General features: G+C 44.1%; 1 protein-coding gene across 2 annotated transcripts in view; it reads right to left on the reverse strand.

Moving 5' to 3' along the window:
* The window catches only part of LOC147888185 (uncharacterized), a 47,128-nt gene extending 30,227 nt beyond the window's left edge, over window positions 1–16,901 (reverse strand). Inside the window, exons 1-3 of one of the 2 annotated variants that reach the window (XM_087393329.1) lie at window positions 15,838–16,901; window positions 14,697–15,688; window positions 14,486–14,575 (exon numbers count right to left, since the gene is read on the reverse strand). In XM_087393329.1, the coding sequence (XP_087249455.1) occupies window positions 14,486–14,575; window positions 14,697–15,688; window positions 15,838–15,928 (1,173 nt within the window). In that variant the 5' untranslated portion in view covers window positions 15,929–16,901. The remainder of the gene's footprint in view (window positions 1–14,485; window positions 14,576–14,696; window positions 15,689–15,837) is intronic. The other variant, XM_087393328.1, reaches the window with a different exon arrangement.
* Window positions 16,902–18,585: the final 1,684 nt, after the last annotated feature.

Here is an 18,585-nt window from a genome sequence, read left to right on the forward strand (position 1 = left end):
GGACAAAAGACCCTAACAGGCTCAACAGACAAAAGACCCTCACATGCTCAACGGACGGAAGACTGACAGCAGAAGACCTTCGTTGATTTGGGAGAGCCTGCTAGAAGCTACATCACGTCGAGGCATTCCATATGCTGTTAAATGGAAAGGATGACATCTAGCTTCTTCAACAGATATACGATGGTGTTCCTTTGGTCTTGTTGTAGCTATTCGATGGAGGTGGGAGTCGATAGGATTAGATGTCACATCAAAAAGTACATAGTAGGGGGGTGGATGGGGACTTGGTGCTGATTTTCATGTACAGACAGATCATTCTTCCTTCCGCTACTTCCTTACTCAGAGGAAGTTATCAGAAGCATATGTGGGCAAACTTCTTGTCTATGTTCCATTTTCACATTGTTCGTGTACCAGACAAGAAGAATGTGGTAGCTAATGCCTTATCTAGGAAACCAATGCCTGATGCGGTTTCCAAGAAGCCTCAAGTCTCAACAGTAACTATTGCTTATCATAGTGAGTTGGATGCTATGACGAAACAATATGTACAGGATGATGATTTCGCAAGGATATTTGACCAGCTCATTGATGGACAGAAGCATGATCATTTTACTCTCAACGAAGGTTATCTTTTGATGCATGGTTGTGTTTGAGTCACGAAGCAGTTGAGGCCGAAGATCCTTACAAAAAGTCATGCTCCACCGTATGTAGGCCACAGAGGTATTGAGGCCACGATGAAGGCTGTTAAGCATTTCTTTTACTAGCCAGCTTTAAGATGAGATGTGGAGGCATTTGTTGGACATGCATCGTCTGCCAGAAGGTTAAGTATGGCATGCAGAAGACACCAAGATTGTTACAGCCGTTGCCCATTCCTGATAGACCTTGGCAAAGTATTGCTATGGACTTTGTCTTTGATCTTCCTCGTACACCATCTGGTCATGATGGGATTTGGACCATTATTTGCAGGTTTAGCAAGCAAGCCCACTTTATTCCGATGAGGAAGAAAATTTCCACTGGGGAGATGACAAAATTGTTCCTAGGCAATATCTTTCGGTTACATGGTATGCCACAGTCCACTGTTAGTGACAAGGATCCACGGATGATGAGTCTTTTCTAGAGAGGGCTTTTCGAGAATGTCGGTACAACTCTTAAGCTCTCATCCTCCTTTCATCCACAGACTGACGGTGAGTCAGAGAAAGGTAATGATACAGTTCTAGATCTTTTGAAGTGCTATGTTTCAGAGCATAAGGCAAAATGGGAGCACTATCTGCCACTTGTGGAGTTCGCCTTTAAAAATACTCTTCATAGTGCAACCGGTAAAGCACCTTTCGAGATTGTATAAGGTGCTAGAAAAGTTCCACCCATTTTGCATACTAAAGATAAGATCTTTGACGCAGACAGGTATGTGGAAAGTTTGGATGAGGCTTACAAGAAAGTCAAGATAGCTCTTCACAAGACTCAAAAGAAGCAAAAGAGAGCAGTTGATCACCATAGGCAAGAGTTGGTCTTCAAGGAAGGTGATTGGGTTCCGTTGCGCTTCCATAGAGCGAGACTTCGGAACAAGAAGTATAAGTGTAGGATCGTTAAACAAAAGAGAGAGAGTGCAAGGTACAAAGAGTCGAAGATAGTAGCCGTCACGTCAACTAGTATAGTGTAAAGAAAAGTACTTGTACCTAGACCCTAGGACTAAGTGTCCTAGGTGTCACATAGGACTAAGTGTCCTATGTGGCATAAAAGGCACAAAATAAACTAAGTGCCTATACCTATGCCTACAAGGCACATACCAGGGCCCATAAGGCATCACTAGAACTGGGAGAAGATGTCCTACAAACCCCCCTCCATGGTATGGGCTGAAGTATTCTGGAAACGTCTCAGAATACCTGGTACTTTCTGATCATGGTGGCACATGTTCATCCAAAAGGATATAGCCACCTATGAATGTACAAGGTATGTCAGATCATGTAACAAAGGGAACCAAGTGTAAAGCCTGGCGGAAGACTTCGAACTTGGGACGAGGAAGTGCCTTTGTAAACAGATCTGCTATGTTGTCCTCTGTAGGAAGATAGGACAACTCTATGTCTCATGCTGACAACCGCTCTCGAACATAATGATAGTGAGCTTCAATATGCTTGGTACGGGCATGAAACACTAGGTTATGCACAATGGCCAAAGCACTCTGACTGTCAGTGTAGACCATAGTGGAGGATGTCTGGCGAATACCAAGATCTGTAAGTAATTGTCGAAGCCAAACACACTCTACTGTAGCGGTGAAAGCTGCCCTGTACTCAGCCTCACACCTAGATGTGGCAACTGTTGGTTGCTTCTTGCTAAGCCAAGAGATACATGAATTGCCAAGCAAAAAACAATTGCCAGTATGTGACACTTTGGTGTCGAAACATCCTGCCCAGTCACTATCCATGTAAGCATGCATGGTAAGTGAGCCCTAATCACCATAGAAGAGGGCTAAATTCTGAGTGCCTTTGAGATATCTGAAAACTCTCTTCACTGCCTGCCAATGCTGTGAGCTGGGCATGTGCATGAATCTGCTGAGCTGAGATACTACATATTGTAAGTCAGGTCTGGTGTGACATAAATAAATAAGGCATCCAACAGCCTACAGATAAAGAGTGATATCACATGGTGGGCTCCCATCATGAGCTAAGAATTTGAAGCCAGGGTCCACTGGAGTAGAGATTGGCTTGCAATCCTCGAACTGAAAACGATCGAGGAGCTGTCCAATATACTTGGACTGAGACATCATGATACCCCCCTCAACATGAGCAAACTGAATGCCCAAATAATAGTGGAGCTGTCCCATGTCTGACATTTCAAAAATCTGCTGCAAATCAGTCTTGAAAGCTGCAATATGCTGAGTATCTAGGCCCGTGATGAGCATATCATCCACATATAAAATCAGCACTAAAAATCAGATCCACTCCCACGAACATAAAGAGTGGGTTCTGTGGGGCTATTCTGAAAACCAAGGGATAGTAAGTGTGCATGAATTTTGGCATACCATGCCCTGGGTGCCTGCTTCAAACCATAAAGGGCTTTTCTAAGCCGGCATACCTTGTTTTCAGAATTAACAACCTCAAAGCCAGAAGGTTGTGTGACATAGACTTCTTCCTGCAGATCCCCATGAAGAAAAGCAGTCTTGATGTCAAGTTGGTGCACTTGCCAATGGTGATGGGCTGCAATGGCAATGACACATCTAATGGTAGTAATCCTAAATGTGACAGCAAATGTCTCCTCAAAGTCAATGCCTTGTTGTTGGGCATACCCTTTTGCAACAAGACAGGCTTTGTGTCAATCTATACTGCCATCAGATTTTCTTTTTAATTTGTAGACCCACCGCCTGCCAATGGCATGCTTGCCGGGAGGGAGATCTACTAATTCCCATGTGTCATTTTTGGCAATGGATTGTAACTCAACTCTCATTGCATCCATCCACTCTTTGCTGTCAAAAGCATCTTTATGGCACAAAGGCTCTTCATTGCAAGCTGTAGCAAGGAGTGCAAACTCAAGAAAGTGACCATGCATCTGTCTATTCCCTCATCTTGTCCGGGCAGCAAAAGGCTGATCTTGTTTGCTGTCCCTCAATGTATCAAGAAGCCATTTGGGAACTTGCCTTTGCTGTCTATTGACAGCTCTTTCTTCAATCACTGCATCATGAATAGTGGGATCATTTTGTGCTGGAAGAGAAATCTGCAAATCAGCATGGGGTACTGGCTGATCATTGCTGGTTGAAGGGCTTGCAGGAGGCTCATGTTGCTGGTCAAAGTCCTCTTCTGAGGATGGCAGAGGTAACCAAGATTCAAAGGCATCAAACATGTCAACTTCTGGCTTAGCTTTGTAGTCCACAAGAGGAGAAGACGAATGTTCAGCAAAGATGACATCTCTACTGACAATAATCTTCCCAGTATTTGGTTGGTATAACCTCTGCTCTCCTGGCTGTAACCAATAAATATGCATTTAATTGCCTTGTCACCAAGCTTATGTCTCAGCTGAGATGGTACATGAACATATGCAAGAGACCCAAAAACTCTCATATGTGAAAGTGAAGGCTTCCTGCCTTTCCATGCTTCATAAGGTGTAACAGTCTTCAATGCCCTTGTAGGTGATCTATTCAGCACATAGTTGGCACACATCACTGCATCAAGCCAAAATTTATTGGGCAAAGACTTGGCCTTAAGCATGCATCTGGCCATCTCCATAGTAGACCTGTTTTTCCTTTCAGGAACAGGATTATGCTGAGGAGTGTAAGGAGTAGTGCATGAGTGAACAATGCCCTGTGAAGACAAAAATGCATCAAACTCCTTTGACATATACTCTCCCCCCCTATCTGTGTTGAGGGTGACAAGCTTGCATCCTGATTCTAGTGATGCCCTATGGGCCCTGGTATTCAGATTTAGCCACCTCTAAAAGCATGAGAACACTTCAGATTTAGCTTTTAAAGCATATACCCAGCAATATCTTGTGAAGTCATCAATGAGAGTCATGAAATATTTGTACCCTCCAATGGAAGTTGTCTTCATTGGGCCACACATGTACTAGCTGCAATTTCCTTTGTGAGAATTTTGGACAATTCTTTTGAAAAGGAAACCGATGCATCTTACCCAAAAGACAACCCTCACACACATGTTTGGAAACTGTGTAAGTTTGAGGTACATCATTAGCCATCTGCTGTGAATGTAGCTTTGCAAGAGCTCTATAATTGAGATGACCCATTCTCTCATGCCAAAGATGAGTTTCAGCAAGCTGTGAATCTGAAATAGCAAATGCTTCAATAGAAAGTGCAGCTAAGTGATGATCAAGGTGATACAGTCCCTTTTGCAAAGTGCCAATGAGAACTATGGCATTGTCATCACGAAGATCATATACTAGGCGTCTGTATCCATCAAAAATCACTTTGAATCCTGAAGTGGCAATTGCAGAAATTGAAATCAAGTTGACTTCAATTCCAGGCACAAAAAGAACATTTGTCAAAGTGACAGGATGGTTTGAAATGGATGTGAGCTGCACATCTCCAATTCCTTTTACAGCATAGGAAGCATTATTAGCACATGTGACAGTCCCCCCTCGAGGTGCATCGGCTAAAGAATGAAACAACTGCCTGCAAGATGTGACGTGCTTGGAAGCACCACTATCAAAATACCAAGACTAAGCATCATTAGCAATAAAGAGTGCATCAACTTTGGAGGGATCAAATGAACAATGGACAGCCCATGCCCAATCATCCTGAAGAGCATGTGCATGTGAAGCATCTGTTGGCTCGTGGGATTCAATTGCATGTGAGGCATTAACTGTCAATCCTACTCTCTTTTTCTCCAAAGCAATGCGCTTCCTGCATTCTGAAATGTCATGTCCAGGCTTGCGACAATAGTTGCATCTTTTCTTCTTTGACTTATCTACTATATTTTTAGATGCATTGGAGGAATTGCCACTTCTATGCGCACATATAGGCTTGCCCATAGGCTTGGAAGCCTTGCCTCTTCCTATCTGCTATGAAGCAAATGCATGATCAGGAATAATGGCTTGTCTATTAGCACGACTTTGCTCTTCCTACAAAAGCAAAGTAACTAGCTGATCAAAAGAGTAGTGGTCTGGCTTACCCATGGCCACTAACCGAAGGGTTGTAGCAAACCCTTGATATGAATCTGGCAATCCATTCAATGTGGTACTGACAAGCTGAGAATTTGGCACCACCTCATCAATATTGGCAAGTTGTTCCATGAGATCCTTCACCTTTATCAGATATGCATCCATAGAATCACCTTCATTCATACTAACTTCCTGCAACTTTCTTCTTAAAAATGCGGCACGTGCCTCATTGCGAATCTGATAAAGAGAAGCCAATTTGTCCCAAGCATCCTTTGCTGTCCTGCAAGACCGGATGTGTGGAATAATGATTCTCTTGCATGATAAAGCAATACAGGAATGTGCATTTGCATCTCTTGCATCCCATCTTGATTGTTCCTGAGTTGGGCGAGCAGCAGTAGAGGTGCTAGAAGATAAGGCATCAGGAGGAGTACCCCTTGCAGAGGGACCAGCAGTAGAGGCAACCACTGTAGCATTGACTGGCCTCATATCAACCCCAGAAACAATATTCTAGAAATGCCGTGCAACAAGAATATGTTTCATGAGATAAGACCACATCGGATAGTTGGTGCCATCCAACTTATCATCTTCACGAAGAATGCCAAATAGATCATGATTGTTCCCAACCATTGCAAATGTGATACCCTGAAAAAGACCTGAAAACCCAAAAGCCTCAAGGCTATCATTGCAAAGAGCTGACTGTCCAAAAATGACAGCAAATATCTGCAAATTTACAACCCAAATCAAAGGGCAAATGCAGATTTGACCCAAATGTGACTATGTCAGGCAATGTTCACTGCAAAAAACAGCAAATCTGGCAAAAGCCCCAAATTTAATAAGGGCAAATAGGCCAAAAAGAGGGCAAATGCAGAAAAGCCCCAAATTTAGCTAAGACTTTTGCAAATGTGACCCAATGTATGATAATCTGACTCAATGTCCTGCAGAAAAGACTCAATGTCTAAAAATCTGACTCAATGTCCTGCAAAAGTGACTCAATGTACTGCAATCAAAAAGAAATTGCATACCAAATCCCAAAAGGTAGCCTCAAGGCTTGCAACTGCAAAATTAGGACTTGTTGTCCACAAGGTGACTGCAAAAGTGCAACTGTCCCAATGTATAGACCTCAAGAGGTAGGCTTTCCAAACTGTTGAAATAACTTTATAAGACTTCAAACAGTAAAAGGAAGGTAAGGACAGCAAAGGCCTTCAAAAGCCCCAAATTTTGAGTGTGTCCTGTAAGGTACGAGCTGTACGGACACAGCATGTACGTGACTGTATGAAACACAGTACGGAGCAGCGTGTACGACTGTATGGAAGCTGTACACCGTAGGTACGTCTGCTGTACTAAACAATGTACGGAGCACATACGATGTACGGAATGGATACGTAGCGAGTACGATGTACAGATGCATGTAGGGGGCAAGTACGAAATGGTACAGAGCACAGTACAGAATCCAATGTACGTGGTTGTACGACAACGCATGTATGAAGCGGGTACGAAACGTAGTACTAAGCAAATACGATCTGTGCGGCTGTGTGTACGGGCGTTTGTACGAATGGAGGAGCAGGTAGGCTAAGGGGAGCTGGTGCAAGTCCAAGACAACAGACAAGTCAAAACGTGGCTCTAATACCACTGTAGGATCGTTAAACGAAAGAGAGAGTGCAAGGTACAAAGAGTCGAAGATGGCAGCCGTCACGTCAACTAGTATAGTGTAAAGAAAAGTACATAGTACTTGTACCTAGACCCTAGGACTAAGTGTCCTAGGTGTCACATAGGACTAAGTGTCCTATGTAGCATGAAAGGCACAAAATAAACTAAGTGCCTATACCTATGCCTACAAGGCACATACCAGGGCCCATAGGGCATCACTAGAACTGGGAGAAGATGTCCTACCATAAGGAAAAGTTGCACGTCAAATTGAATATGTGTTACTATAGGCCTTTCCAGGTTTCGAAGAAGATAAGTGACGTAGCTTACAGGCTGAAGCTACCGGATCATTGGAAGATCCATAAAGCCTTTATCCATATTAGTCTATTGAAGCCGTTCCACGATGATGTGCCAGAGGACTTGCCTCATGAGGAACAACCTAAAGTTGAAGAAGAGGATGAAATTCTGATAACAGAGCAGATTGTGGCACATTCGGAAACAAGATTAGAGGTAGAAGCCCCTAACACTTGGATTGAGTTCAAGCAGTTTTCTCATCTGCTTGGCTCACCACCACTTTTGAAGTGGACATAATGACAGCATGGCATAAGCTGGATGCCGCAAACTGTAAGAATCTTGAAGAGTATAACAAAAAGTTCTGGAGGCCTTATTGCCAGTCAGCTCGTATAGGACCGTATCATTGTATGAGCAGGTGGAAAAGTATTGTTGTGGGCTGCCAAAGAAGCTTCATGACTATTGCACCAAGAAAAAGGTCTCCAACATCTCTCAGCTGATTGAGAATGCTACTACAGCCTATGCTCTCATGCAAGGGATGACTCCAGGATTCAAAGGTAAGCAGCAAGATGTTTATTCCCGGCTAGTTTTGCATGGTAATTTGCAGGATTGTTCTTCCCTGCTAGTTTTGTTGATTTTTGTATCAGTCAGAAGATGGAGAATCTCCTCTTCTAGGCTGAATGGTAAATTGCAGAATAAGTATTCCTTGCTACTGTTGGATTGCTCTTGTTGCCCGGCATGGCTACAGCAGCACATCCATGTATCACATGCCTGTTTTGGATGCTCTTGTTGCCCGGCATGGCTTGAGCAGTAAATCTATTTAGTACATGCCTGTTGGATTGCTCTTGTCGCCCGGCATGGCTACAGCAGCACATCCATGTATCACATGCCTGTTTTGGATGCTCTTGTTGCCCGGCATGGCTTGAGCAATAAATCTATTTAGTACATGCCTGCTGGTTTTTTATTTGAACCATGAGGCAAGGATCCAAGTCTAGCATAGATTGACTGAACCGATTCAGCTTGCGGTGATGCAAGTCTACAAGGATATGGAGTACCGGGATCTACGTTCCTAGGATCCATTATTGCCATGTGTGTGTGGTTCAAGTTTTTGGAGGCGAGTGAACTAGCAGATTTCACTCAGAGTGGTGTAGTCCACCCGTTGTGCTTTGAGCTGACTTCGGTTGTAGCTCCTTCAGGCTCAGCAGAGCGTAGGTCTGGAGCATTGCCTGATGCTCAAGAGGGGGGTAGTTCCTCCACCCCCTTGTCAACAGACAGGCTCACGGTATCTAGAAGTCGCTTGGTGACACTGTATGTCTCACCCGAAGTATTGTTTGCTGACAATACATCTGCTACGGGACTTCTATGATGAGTGTACTAGTCACTCCACACGAATGATGCATTGATATATGGATGGACTTGCGCGCTCTCCTAGACCATATCATCATTGCTACTGGTTTATGTTTATAGCAGCAAATTTGATACTTTGTTGTTTCAAGAGGAGGGTATGCCACGGGGACGTGAAGTTATGAACCGTGACTAACTTTGGCTTAGGGGGCTAGCCCAGGGAAAGTGACGCTTCCCAGAAGTCGCTAGGTGCACACACTAGGCCTACTTGTTAGGAGCAAGGCAAGGTTTAGAGGGGTCTTAAAGAAGTTAGGCCCAAGAAAACCAATGTTTCATTGGTTTGCAAGGGTTAGAGCTTTAATGAGGGAGCCACGTGGCATTCCCTACCCTCTTCTTCTCCTTCCAAGGCTAAGGTACGTTTTCTATGGGATTATTCATTCTTCATGCATCCCGAGGTGAAGGGGCACGCCGTACGGATTCCAAGGAAGACTTGACTCCTTGCATTTCTCGGCCTGAACCCATCTCGAGGCAGTCCGTACGGCTGTACGGACTGCAGGAACTGCATTGAAGGAGTATGTACCTGCTGTACGGTCCTTTCAACGCTGTTGTACGGGGTCTTTACTGCTGGCTGTACGGACTCCTATGCACGCTGCAGGTTGTACGGCTACTGCACGCTCCTCGAGGTCATCGTACGGCTGTACGGACCTGCTGTTGGTGACTTGAAGCAGCCGTACTGCTGTACAGGCTGCTGGTGGGGCATTTGTGCATTTGTACGGTTGTCTTTTGCTGCAGGCATGCCTCCCAAGATTAGCTGTACGGGGCTTTTATGACTGCTTTGCACATAGATCGAGGCTGGCTGTGAGTGTACAACTCCCAAGGTTGCTGGCTGATCACTTTCCTCTCCTGCCCGTGATCCTCCTGCTCTTTCCCCCTCTCTGATTCCAGCCCACTATCTCTCTCTTCCCTCCCCTCTCCAAGCTGCCATTTCCTCCTGTTAGCCTCCACATTGGATCTGTTGCCCATGGAGGTTTTCCTGAACTGGATTGGAGTTCCTCGGTGCTGTTCTCGAGCTGGATTGAAGTTGTATGAAGCTGGTTTGAGTCCTCTTGTCACTATCCCTTTCATGTGATTGCATTTGGTGATTTTTGGAAGCTTGTTGTGGCTCCATTTGTTGTTCGGAGCTTCCTCTAGACCTTACAGGCTTAAGCAGACACTCAGATACAGAGGGTGTGCCTGGGAGAGTGCCCGAGGGGCATTTTGGAAACCTTGAGGCGGGTTGAGCATTTTGGGAAGTGTATGGATGCCTGGTCATTAGCAGTTGGTTACAGTCTTTGTGGAATGCTTGGATACCTTTACAGTTGGTCATGGACAAAGGTGAATGCCTTAGCTTTGCCTTGGCACTTGGGTGCTAGTGTGTGCACTAGGATGGAACACAGGTTATAGCCAAGGTTTTTGGCTTGGACAGTGGAATTGCCCATGGGGCAGAGCACAAGGGAGAGCCCTTGTATGTTCCTAAAGAAATAAATAAATACCGGAAGGGGCGCCAAGTGTTTGGGGCCAGTGTGGTGTCTTGTACTTGGTTCCATTGAGCAAGGGCACTCTAGCCTCCATCCAGTTATTTCTCAAATTGTTTCTAAGTGGTGTTGTTTAAGTTAAGTGGTTAAAAATGATGCAATGAGGCTGTGAATAATGAATATGCAATGCAAGTTATGGTCTACTGCCCTTTAGGAAACTGAAAGCCGGTTTCAATAGAGTTTTCCGCCGCTACCTTGTTAAGTTTCGCAACTATTCAGCGTTGCATGCGATGTGGATGGAAGAGGGTGCACTGGCAGTATACCCTACAGTTTTGCAGCTCTACCTGTTGGAGTCGACTCTCTTCGGGCTCCCTCAGGTTCAGCAGAGCACAAGTCTTGGAGCATTGTCCGATGCTCCGGAGGGAGGTAGCGCTTCCCCTCCCTTAGTTCAGACAGCTCATCTAATGTCATGAGGTCGCTTGGTGAAACTTTTATGTCTCACCCGAGGTACTGGTTGTTGACAGTATTTCTACTGTGGGGCCTATGATTGGTGTACTAGTTACTATCAGAAATGCCTTAAGATTTTTGGCATGATTGTTTATGTATGATTGGTTATGTGCACCTCTACCATATCATATGTATCTGTTGTTATCTATTATTTCTATTCGGACACATCTCTCTTTTGGACCCACAGATGTTTGATGTTTATTCCAAACATCTGTTGTTCTTTTTACCACTAGATTTCACTTGGACAGCAAATGGGGCCATTTGTTGGGTTTCCAAGAGGGAGGTATGTCACAGGGGCGTGAGATTCTGATAATTTAATTATTAGGGTTTTACGTGTGATAGCCTAAGCCCTAGAGTGGTAAAAAAAGCTAACTTTGTGTATTAATGCCTAGGGCCAAGGGCCAATATTGTGAATTAATTTCTAGGGCCAAGGGCCAAGGTTGTAAATTAATTCCTAGGGGCAAGTGGTTAGAAGGGGCAAAAAGGCAATGCTTTCCCAACAGGTTTAAATGAACAGGAAAGGCTCTCCTTCCCATATTGCCATTTGTTCCAGGACAGCTCCCAATGTAGTTCCAGGCGCCCCGCTCCAACTCCCTTACAGTTCCAACTTCCAGATCTCCACGCAGCCCTTCTACTGGCCTCCACGCACCCAATCTCTCTCTAATCGCACTCTTGGACAGATCTATCATGACTGTCTTACGAGCTGGTTTTGGGACTTCAAAGGACATCTAGGGCAGCTCTGATAATTGCTAAAAGTGTGCTGTGATACCACTTGAAGCAACCCCATAGGATGAAGTGTCACTGGCATTCGGAATCCCCAAAGGGTGGTAGATGCAATTACTGAGCAATTAAGAGAAATTACAGCCACTTAGAAAATTCAGATTTGCAAGAAAGAAACTTTGAACCAACAATCCCAGAGCTAGATGCCTCGAGGTCACACCCGACCCCGTATTGGCCCCAAAACGTGGGTCCCCTTGCGGTATTTCTTTAATTTATCAGAGAGATCAATTTTACTACAGAGCCAAAGCCTAGCCAATATCTGATAGATCAATCACTGAATAACAGAAACCTTGTGCAAAACCCTAGCAATCCAGAGTAGGACATCAAGAACAACCACTCACAACTGCACAGTTAAACTGCGAACTGAAGGACAGAAAACCCTAACTGTCTCTGGGCATCTGGCAAGATCTCTGGACAAAAGCAATAACTGAAAGACACCAAGAACATCGCCTGGCTGAAAATTGCAATTGCAAAGGTTGGCTCTTCTGATCAAGGAGAACACTGTCTGCTACCCCTGGCTGGTCTAGGCTAGTAACAGGATGCTGAAATCCTCAGCAAAACAGTCCCAAACTAATGCGAAATAGTGGCAAACTCCTCCTGACAGGTGCGGCTGCAAACTGAAGCCCTCTGAAGCAAAGAATTAAAGACTGGTACCTCCAGATAGCTCCAAACAGCAACGATTCAGATACTGGCAGTTTGAAAACTTCACGATGCAGTCCAGACAGTCTCCCAGAACAAGAGCATGCAATTGGGGAAAGGATAGCAGAAAGGGAGCAGAAGCATGCGCCTGGGAGAGAAGATGATGGAAGCTGGTGACAGAGATGAAGAGATGTCTAAAGCTCCAAGTCTCAACCTTAGGTATGTATATGCCAACCCTTGGTTAGACACAGGTTACATACACTAAGGATGTAACATTCTCATGAGTCATCATGCAACTAATGATGACTCCAACGGTAAACCTTGATGTCCCATAGCACCAAGACATAGACTTTATGAAATATCACTTCTTAAAGGAAGTCTCTAGTAAGGTCAAGTAGTTTGAGGTATGCTTCTCACGACTTCTTCTTTTCTTACTTTGTCATGACTTTGCACCTAAGCATACATAAGAAAGTATGAAGTGTACAAAGTCATCAAGCTCGTAGCTGGAGTTCTGATCTTGACTTTGATTATCTCATTAACTAGAGTAGATGTCATGCTTTCAATACATTTTGCACTCCCTGAACTTGTAGCTCCAGTTCTGATCTCGACTTTGGCTATCTCTAGCTATCAAGAGACTGGATATCATGCTTGAAATACATGTCTTCCCTTTAGAGAGGAGGGTTGCTTAAAGGCTGTTCTTTTGAGCACAACAGCTCTTCCATGGAGTCTGGCTTTACTGGATGCAGATAGAGCATTCCAAATGCCTCCCTAGCTAGTATCTGATATGTTCTTGGATTGGTCTTCGCCATTTATGTAGCATCCAAGCTTCAAGCCCATGGTCCAGGCTAAAGCACCTTGGATCTTTGTTTTGTAATAAAGAAAAGCTCCTAACAGGAATGGATAATCTTGAGATTACAAAACTTTATGAGACTACTTTTTTAAAAACAAATCATACTCATTCTTAAAAGCTAGAATAATAAGGCGCATTAAAAATTCCATGATTGTTTTATCACCGATATACACTAGCTCAAAAAGTATTCATTAAAGTAAGCCAAACTGAAGCTTGAACAAGCAACCATATGCTTTAAAAATAACAGCAGCAAACTATACAAGTTGAATAATTCACAAGCTTCAGGTATCAATGTGATCCTATTACATACCCATTATTAGGCGAAATAGAGAATCTGGGTTCCAGAGATTGATGGGGAGCAAGCTTCAAGAATCAATGTGATCCTATTATGTACCCACTATCAGGTGAAATAGATAATTTAGGTTCCAGAGATCTATCGATGTCTTATTGGCTTCCATATATTAAATTTGAACGTTAACCAAAAAGTGGCCCTCAATGAACTAGTTGCTCAATTTTCATTCTTAGTTAAAGTGTAGATACAAAAGCAAAGAAAAAGAAACTTCCAATCCTTCTGTTTCGATACCACCAATGAACTAGTTGCTCAATTTTCATTCTTAGTTAAAGGGGTAGATACTAAAGCAAAGAAAAATACTTCCAATCCTTCTGTTCCGATACCACCAATGCCAAAAGGGGGACAGGGAAATCTTCAAAGAGAAAAAATATACTTGTATGCCAAAACTTGAGTGAAGGCTATATTCCTATGACTAACACGCATTATTAGGAAGCTCTCCTGCCAACTAGATAGAATGATAAGAGGAAGCGACTGTACTGCATACACTTTAGAAATGGCTTCAACTACGCTCCTGAACCATTTACTGTTGCATCCCTGCAGTTTCATGCAGGGAGCACTCTGGGCAAGCAAATACACTCCATTCTTTAATAGAACAATGCCATTAAAGCTACAGGAAACCTTTAGCGAAGAAAGTGTATTATCAAGTCCACAAATCAACAAGTTTCTCCTTCCTTTCTCTCTCCTGCACTAGATATAAAACCTCATATACTATAACCCCAAAAAATCACATCTGCCATGTGTGATGCAAAAACCATGGAGCAAACAAGCATAACTCCAAATTGCCATAACTCGAGTGTTTCAACTGCTTTGCAAACAAAATACACCCACCTGACTGAAATCTGTGCATGAACCTAAATTTTAAGTCCATTGAAAGTTCTTGGAGGATGGGCGGAACATGCAAAGATTAGACAAACAAACGCACCGGAATAACCAAACAAACAATTTCACACCCAAGGCTTAGAACAATACCATGGCCTTGGGAAACGTTGGGGTCATGGGAATCAGCTGGCGAGACTGTTTCCATGCAAGCTCCTCCAATCTCTGGTTTTCAATAGACAACTGCACATAGCAGTAGAAGTCCCAAGACAATGAATAAAGGGCTGCAAAGATCAGCTTAAAGACCAGCAACTGATGCAGAACAAGGATTAAACCAATCTCAGAGATATGAGCCAATGGTGACCTGGGGTGGTGTGCGGACACGCAGTGGATTTTGAGTAAGAGCCTCTGCCATATTCAAGGCATTGACAGGTGCTGCAGAGATAGGCCCTGGAAAGGAAGATATCAGGCCAGCAGTGCTAACGGGGAGAACGTTTACTGACAACCCATTACTCTGTACACTGCCATTTGAAGAAGGAACTTCAGCAAGTGCTGAGCTCCACAAATCAGCTCCTCCACTGATAGAGGATGTTGTGGTAGAGATGGAACCACCATAACCCCCAGTTAACCCAGGTGATGTAGCTCGACCTAAATCTGGCCTGGAAGAACTCTGCCAAAGTGGCCGTGGACTTGCAATAGAAGCATTTCCAGGGCTCATGGGCCGACACCCTAGTTTCTCATCAGCCCCAAGGGAAGGAAAATTCCGTTCAAAAACAGCCTTCTGCATGCTTGTAGCCAAACCCCCACTTACAGAAGGTACTGCAGATGGAATATTGACAGTCTCAATCATTTTGCGAGGATTATTGTCTGGAATCCTGTTAGAGAGGCCCATAGACTGTGATCGTCTCAATTTTACATCCGTCTCATACTTTCCGGCCGTTCCTCCAATAGAAAGCCGCAACATTCCATTGTCTAACCGCTCGCGGTCCCTCTCTCTCTCATCTGTCCCAAATCCAAGGGACCTATCTCTTTCCCTTGGCCGAAAGTCTCTATCAACTTCCCGTTCCCAGTCACTCCGAAATCCATCTCGTTCTGTTGTGTCATAGCTGCGAATTGAAGCACTGCGAGTGAAGCCAGAGTAGGCCCGCCCTTGAGTAAAGCCCTCTCTGTCAGCACCCACTCTCTCAAGTGAACTGCTGCTGCCGCTGCTGCTAGGACCTCTCCGGGTTGATGGGATAAAAGGCCCAGCAGATGAAACAGAACTCCCGGGGGAATCATAGTCTACGTGAACTCCTCCGACTACAGGCAACTGCTGTGAGGTCCTGTGCCTGGGAAGAAATGGGTTTCCTCCATCATCTACAACAACAAACACAATTCTTAACACCAAATAAGGCAAATATATCCTACAAATATTAATGACAAGCTGCATTACGCAGAGCAGAACTGCATAGCATGCGAACGAAAAGCCACAATTCACAGCATGCGTTTGATCCATTTGCCCTTACCTTGATAGAGACCAGCCTGGGAGACATGAGGTCCCGGTAAACCACCTCCCTTGAGCCATTCTGGGATCAAAGAGGGTTCACTTCTCTCCATCACCGCTATTTACCATCGTAGTAAATGTCCGTAAGTCGAACCAGACCGAGATGTTGTATCCACCTGCGTAGAGACTCGCCTCCCGTAAGCAACGGGGGTTTTAAAACCCCCACAAAGCTGCAGAGTTTACACTACCTCGAACAGTATGTCGACGGAATCTCACACTCCCATAAATCCCGTCCACAGGCACAGACGACCTAGGCTTCCCGCATACACCCTAATTTCGACTGATAAGGCCGTTTCTGACCAAAAACTGTCAGCAACCGACGTTGGGAAAAGGGAAATTCACGCGGCCCGTCGCATCCGAGTGGGAACGATATGTCCTTGATGGAGAAAATCCAAAGCTCCGCCAGAGTGTACCAAGAATTAAAACCCCCACGATAACGTTCGGCAGAACAGTTGCCTTCGAGATGGGAAACAAACGTCCTGCGAGCCAATGCAATGTAGGCCGATTAAAGAATTGGCAATCCTTCCCAGAAAACCCCAGGGTAGGATGTCCCTCATGCACAGGAGCGATTGGAAGAGTTCAGAAGCGGTTGGCGGGGGGAGCCTTGTGCTGGGGGCGAGGCAACGTTGGTGCAAAAAGGCCGAGGAAACTTCTGGGGGGAAACCTATCGAGCTAATCGGTAGCAGAAGAGAAACAAGATCCGGGAGAGGTAGGAGCACTTTGGTGGAGTATACAGCTGAGCCGGCGGGAGGCGAGAAGATAGGAAGGAAGGAAGGAAGGCAGGGGAGGGAGGGAGGGAAAGAGGGAGGGGAGCTGAGGAGCAATGGCGAGGGAAGGATTAGGGTGGAGGGGGAGGAGAAGAAGAAGATGAAGAAGCGGAAGGGGAAGATGAAGAAAGTGGGTATGGCGGAGGCGGAGGCGGAGGCGGAGGCTCAAGGCAAGGTGGGCAAATGCGTATATCAAACAAATTTTAACGCAAATATCCCAAAACAGCTCTCCCTTTTCACCGTCCGATCCCCGCCACGCGAAGTTCGTTTGCACGGTCCCGGCGGTTGTATTTTATTTTGCACTTCTAGAAAGCTTGCCTCTCTTGATTGCTCCTCTGAGAAGAGCTCCCTTGTAGAAACAATCAAGGAGGATCGGCCACCCACCACCAATTTTAGATGTGCTGAAGACTTCAAGGAATTCTCGATTCACACTAAGAAACCATTGAATCTTTGTTCATTTTCGAATTTTGCCGTTGTGCAAGTAGCCACAATAGTAGCTCTTGACCGCTGGAAACGATCTACCTCCTATGATAGTATTGCAGTATGGAGTAACTGACTCAAGAGAGTGTGGAAGGCAACTTTCTCATTCGATTTTTATTTCTTGCTATGGAGATTGATCATAGGAAAATTGACGGATTGAGAAAGAATTGCTAAGTGGAATCCAAAGGTCTCCCCATTGTGCCCTATGCACATAGAAAAAAGAGTCTTAGATGCACCTTTTCTGGGAAAGTGTGGTCACCAAAGGGATTTAGTGGAGGATAAGGCGAAATTTGCAGACGGCTTCCATTTCACTTAAGCCAACTTGGAAAAATGCACTTCTAGGTGACAAAGGCAGGTTGAATGTTACTCTCTACAATCTCTGGCAAAGGTTGAATGATACTCTCTACAATCTCTGGCAATTGACTAGAGCTATGGTAATGTATCATATTTGGAAGTTTTGGAATGCTGTGGTGTTCAAGAAGGGTAGGAGTGTATTGCCTCTGCACGAAGAAGTCAGATTTTTCCACAGTGGTGGTTAAGCTCCTGACTTAAGGTCTCTCTTTATCAAAGAAGGTTTGTTTGGATCTTCTGTTTTTGTCTTCCTGTTTTACGTAGTGGACCTCTTCATTTATGTACTTTTCCTCTTTATTGCCTAATATAATATAATCTCTTTCACTAAAAAAAAAATCACTTTGATAGCACTCCCAACACATTGTGTCTCATGCTTATTGCACACTACGATAACATTTTAACAAGTATGACGAAGGATCAAGCCTTGTCTTGAACATAATGTTATATTCAAGAACAGTAGTGACTTTGATTTTTTATAGAGGGAGGCCTTATATAATAATTCAAATAAGGCCCTATAAGTAAAGCCTATTTCAAATTATCCAATGTGAAGAGCTAATGCATAACAAAATATTCTTGGTAATGTATCAAAAAATGTAGCAAAATTATAAAGGCCATCCCTTGCCAAGCATGCTAGGTTGCAACATAGTATGCATGTTAATAGGCCACGTTTCTATGTTTTTTAAATTGCTTATAGGGGCAAGTGGAGAGTGAAGCAATCTTTCTTTATATCCTCTCTTTTCTCAAGCTTATAAACTATAAAAAAGTTTTTTGGCTTCATTATAGAATATACATGGCATGAGGGGAGAATAATTATTTATGGCACACATCCCTCATGTGTCAACAATAGTCTATGAGGCCAATTATGTACTTTACTTTGAAAAAGATGATCGCGTAGTGTTTTGTCTCATGTTGAGGGTGCACAAAGTTCTCCATATTTTGATATGCTAATGGAAAAACCTCAAAGTGCATGCTTCCTTCTAAGTAGCATCAATTATCAACAAAATATTGTCTAACCTAATAAGTGGGCGACTTTATTAGTCATGGGTAAGCTCGATTGCTTGTTTTGGTGCTCACACTAAGTCAACTAAACATAGGTAAGCACATGATGCAAC

This window comes from Dipteris shenzhenensis, chromosome 22, assembly GCF_047967505.1.
Source record: "Dipteris shenzhenensis isolate YYH24624 ecotype China chromosome 22, Dip_SZ_1.0, whole genome shotgun sequence".
NCBI lineage: Eukaryota > Viridiplantae > Streptophyta > Polypodiopsida > Gleicheniales > Dipteridaceae > Dipteris > Dipteris shenzhenensis.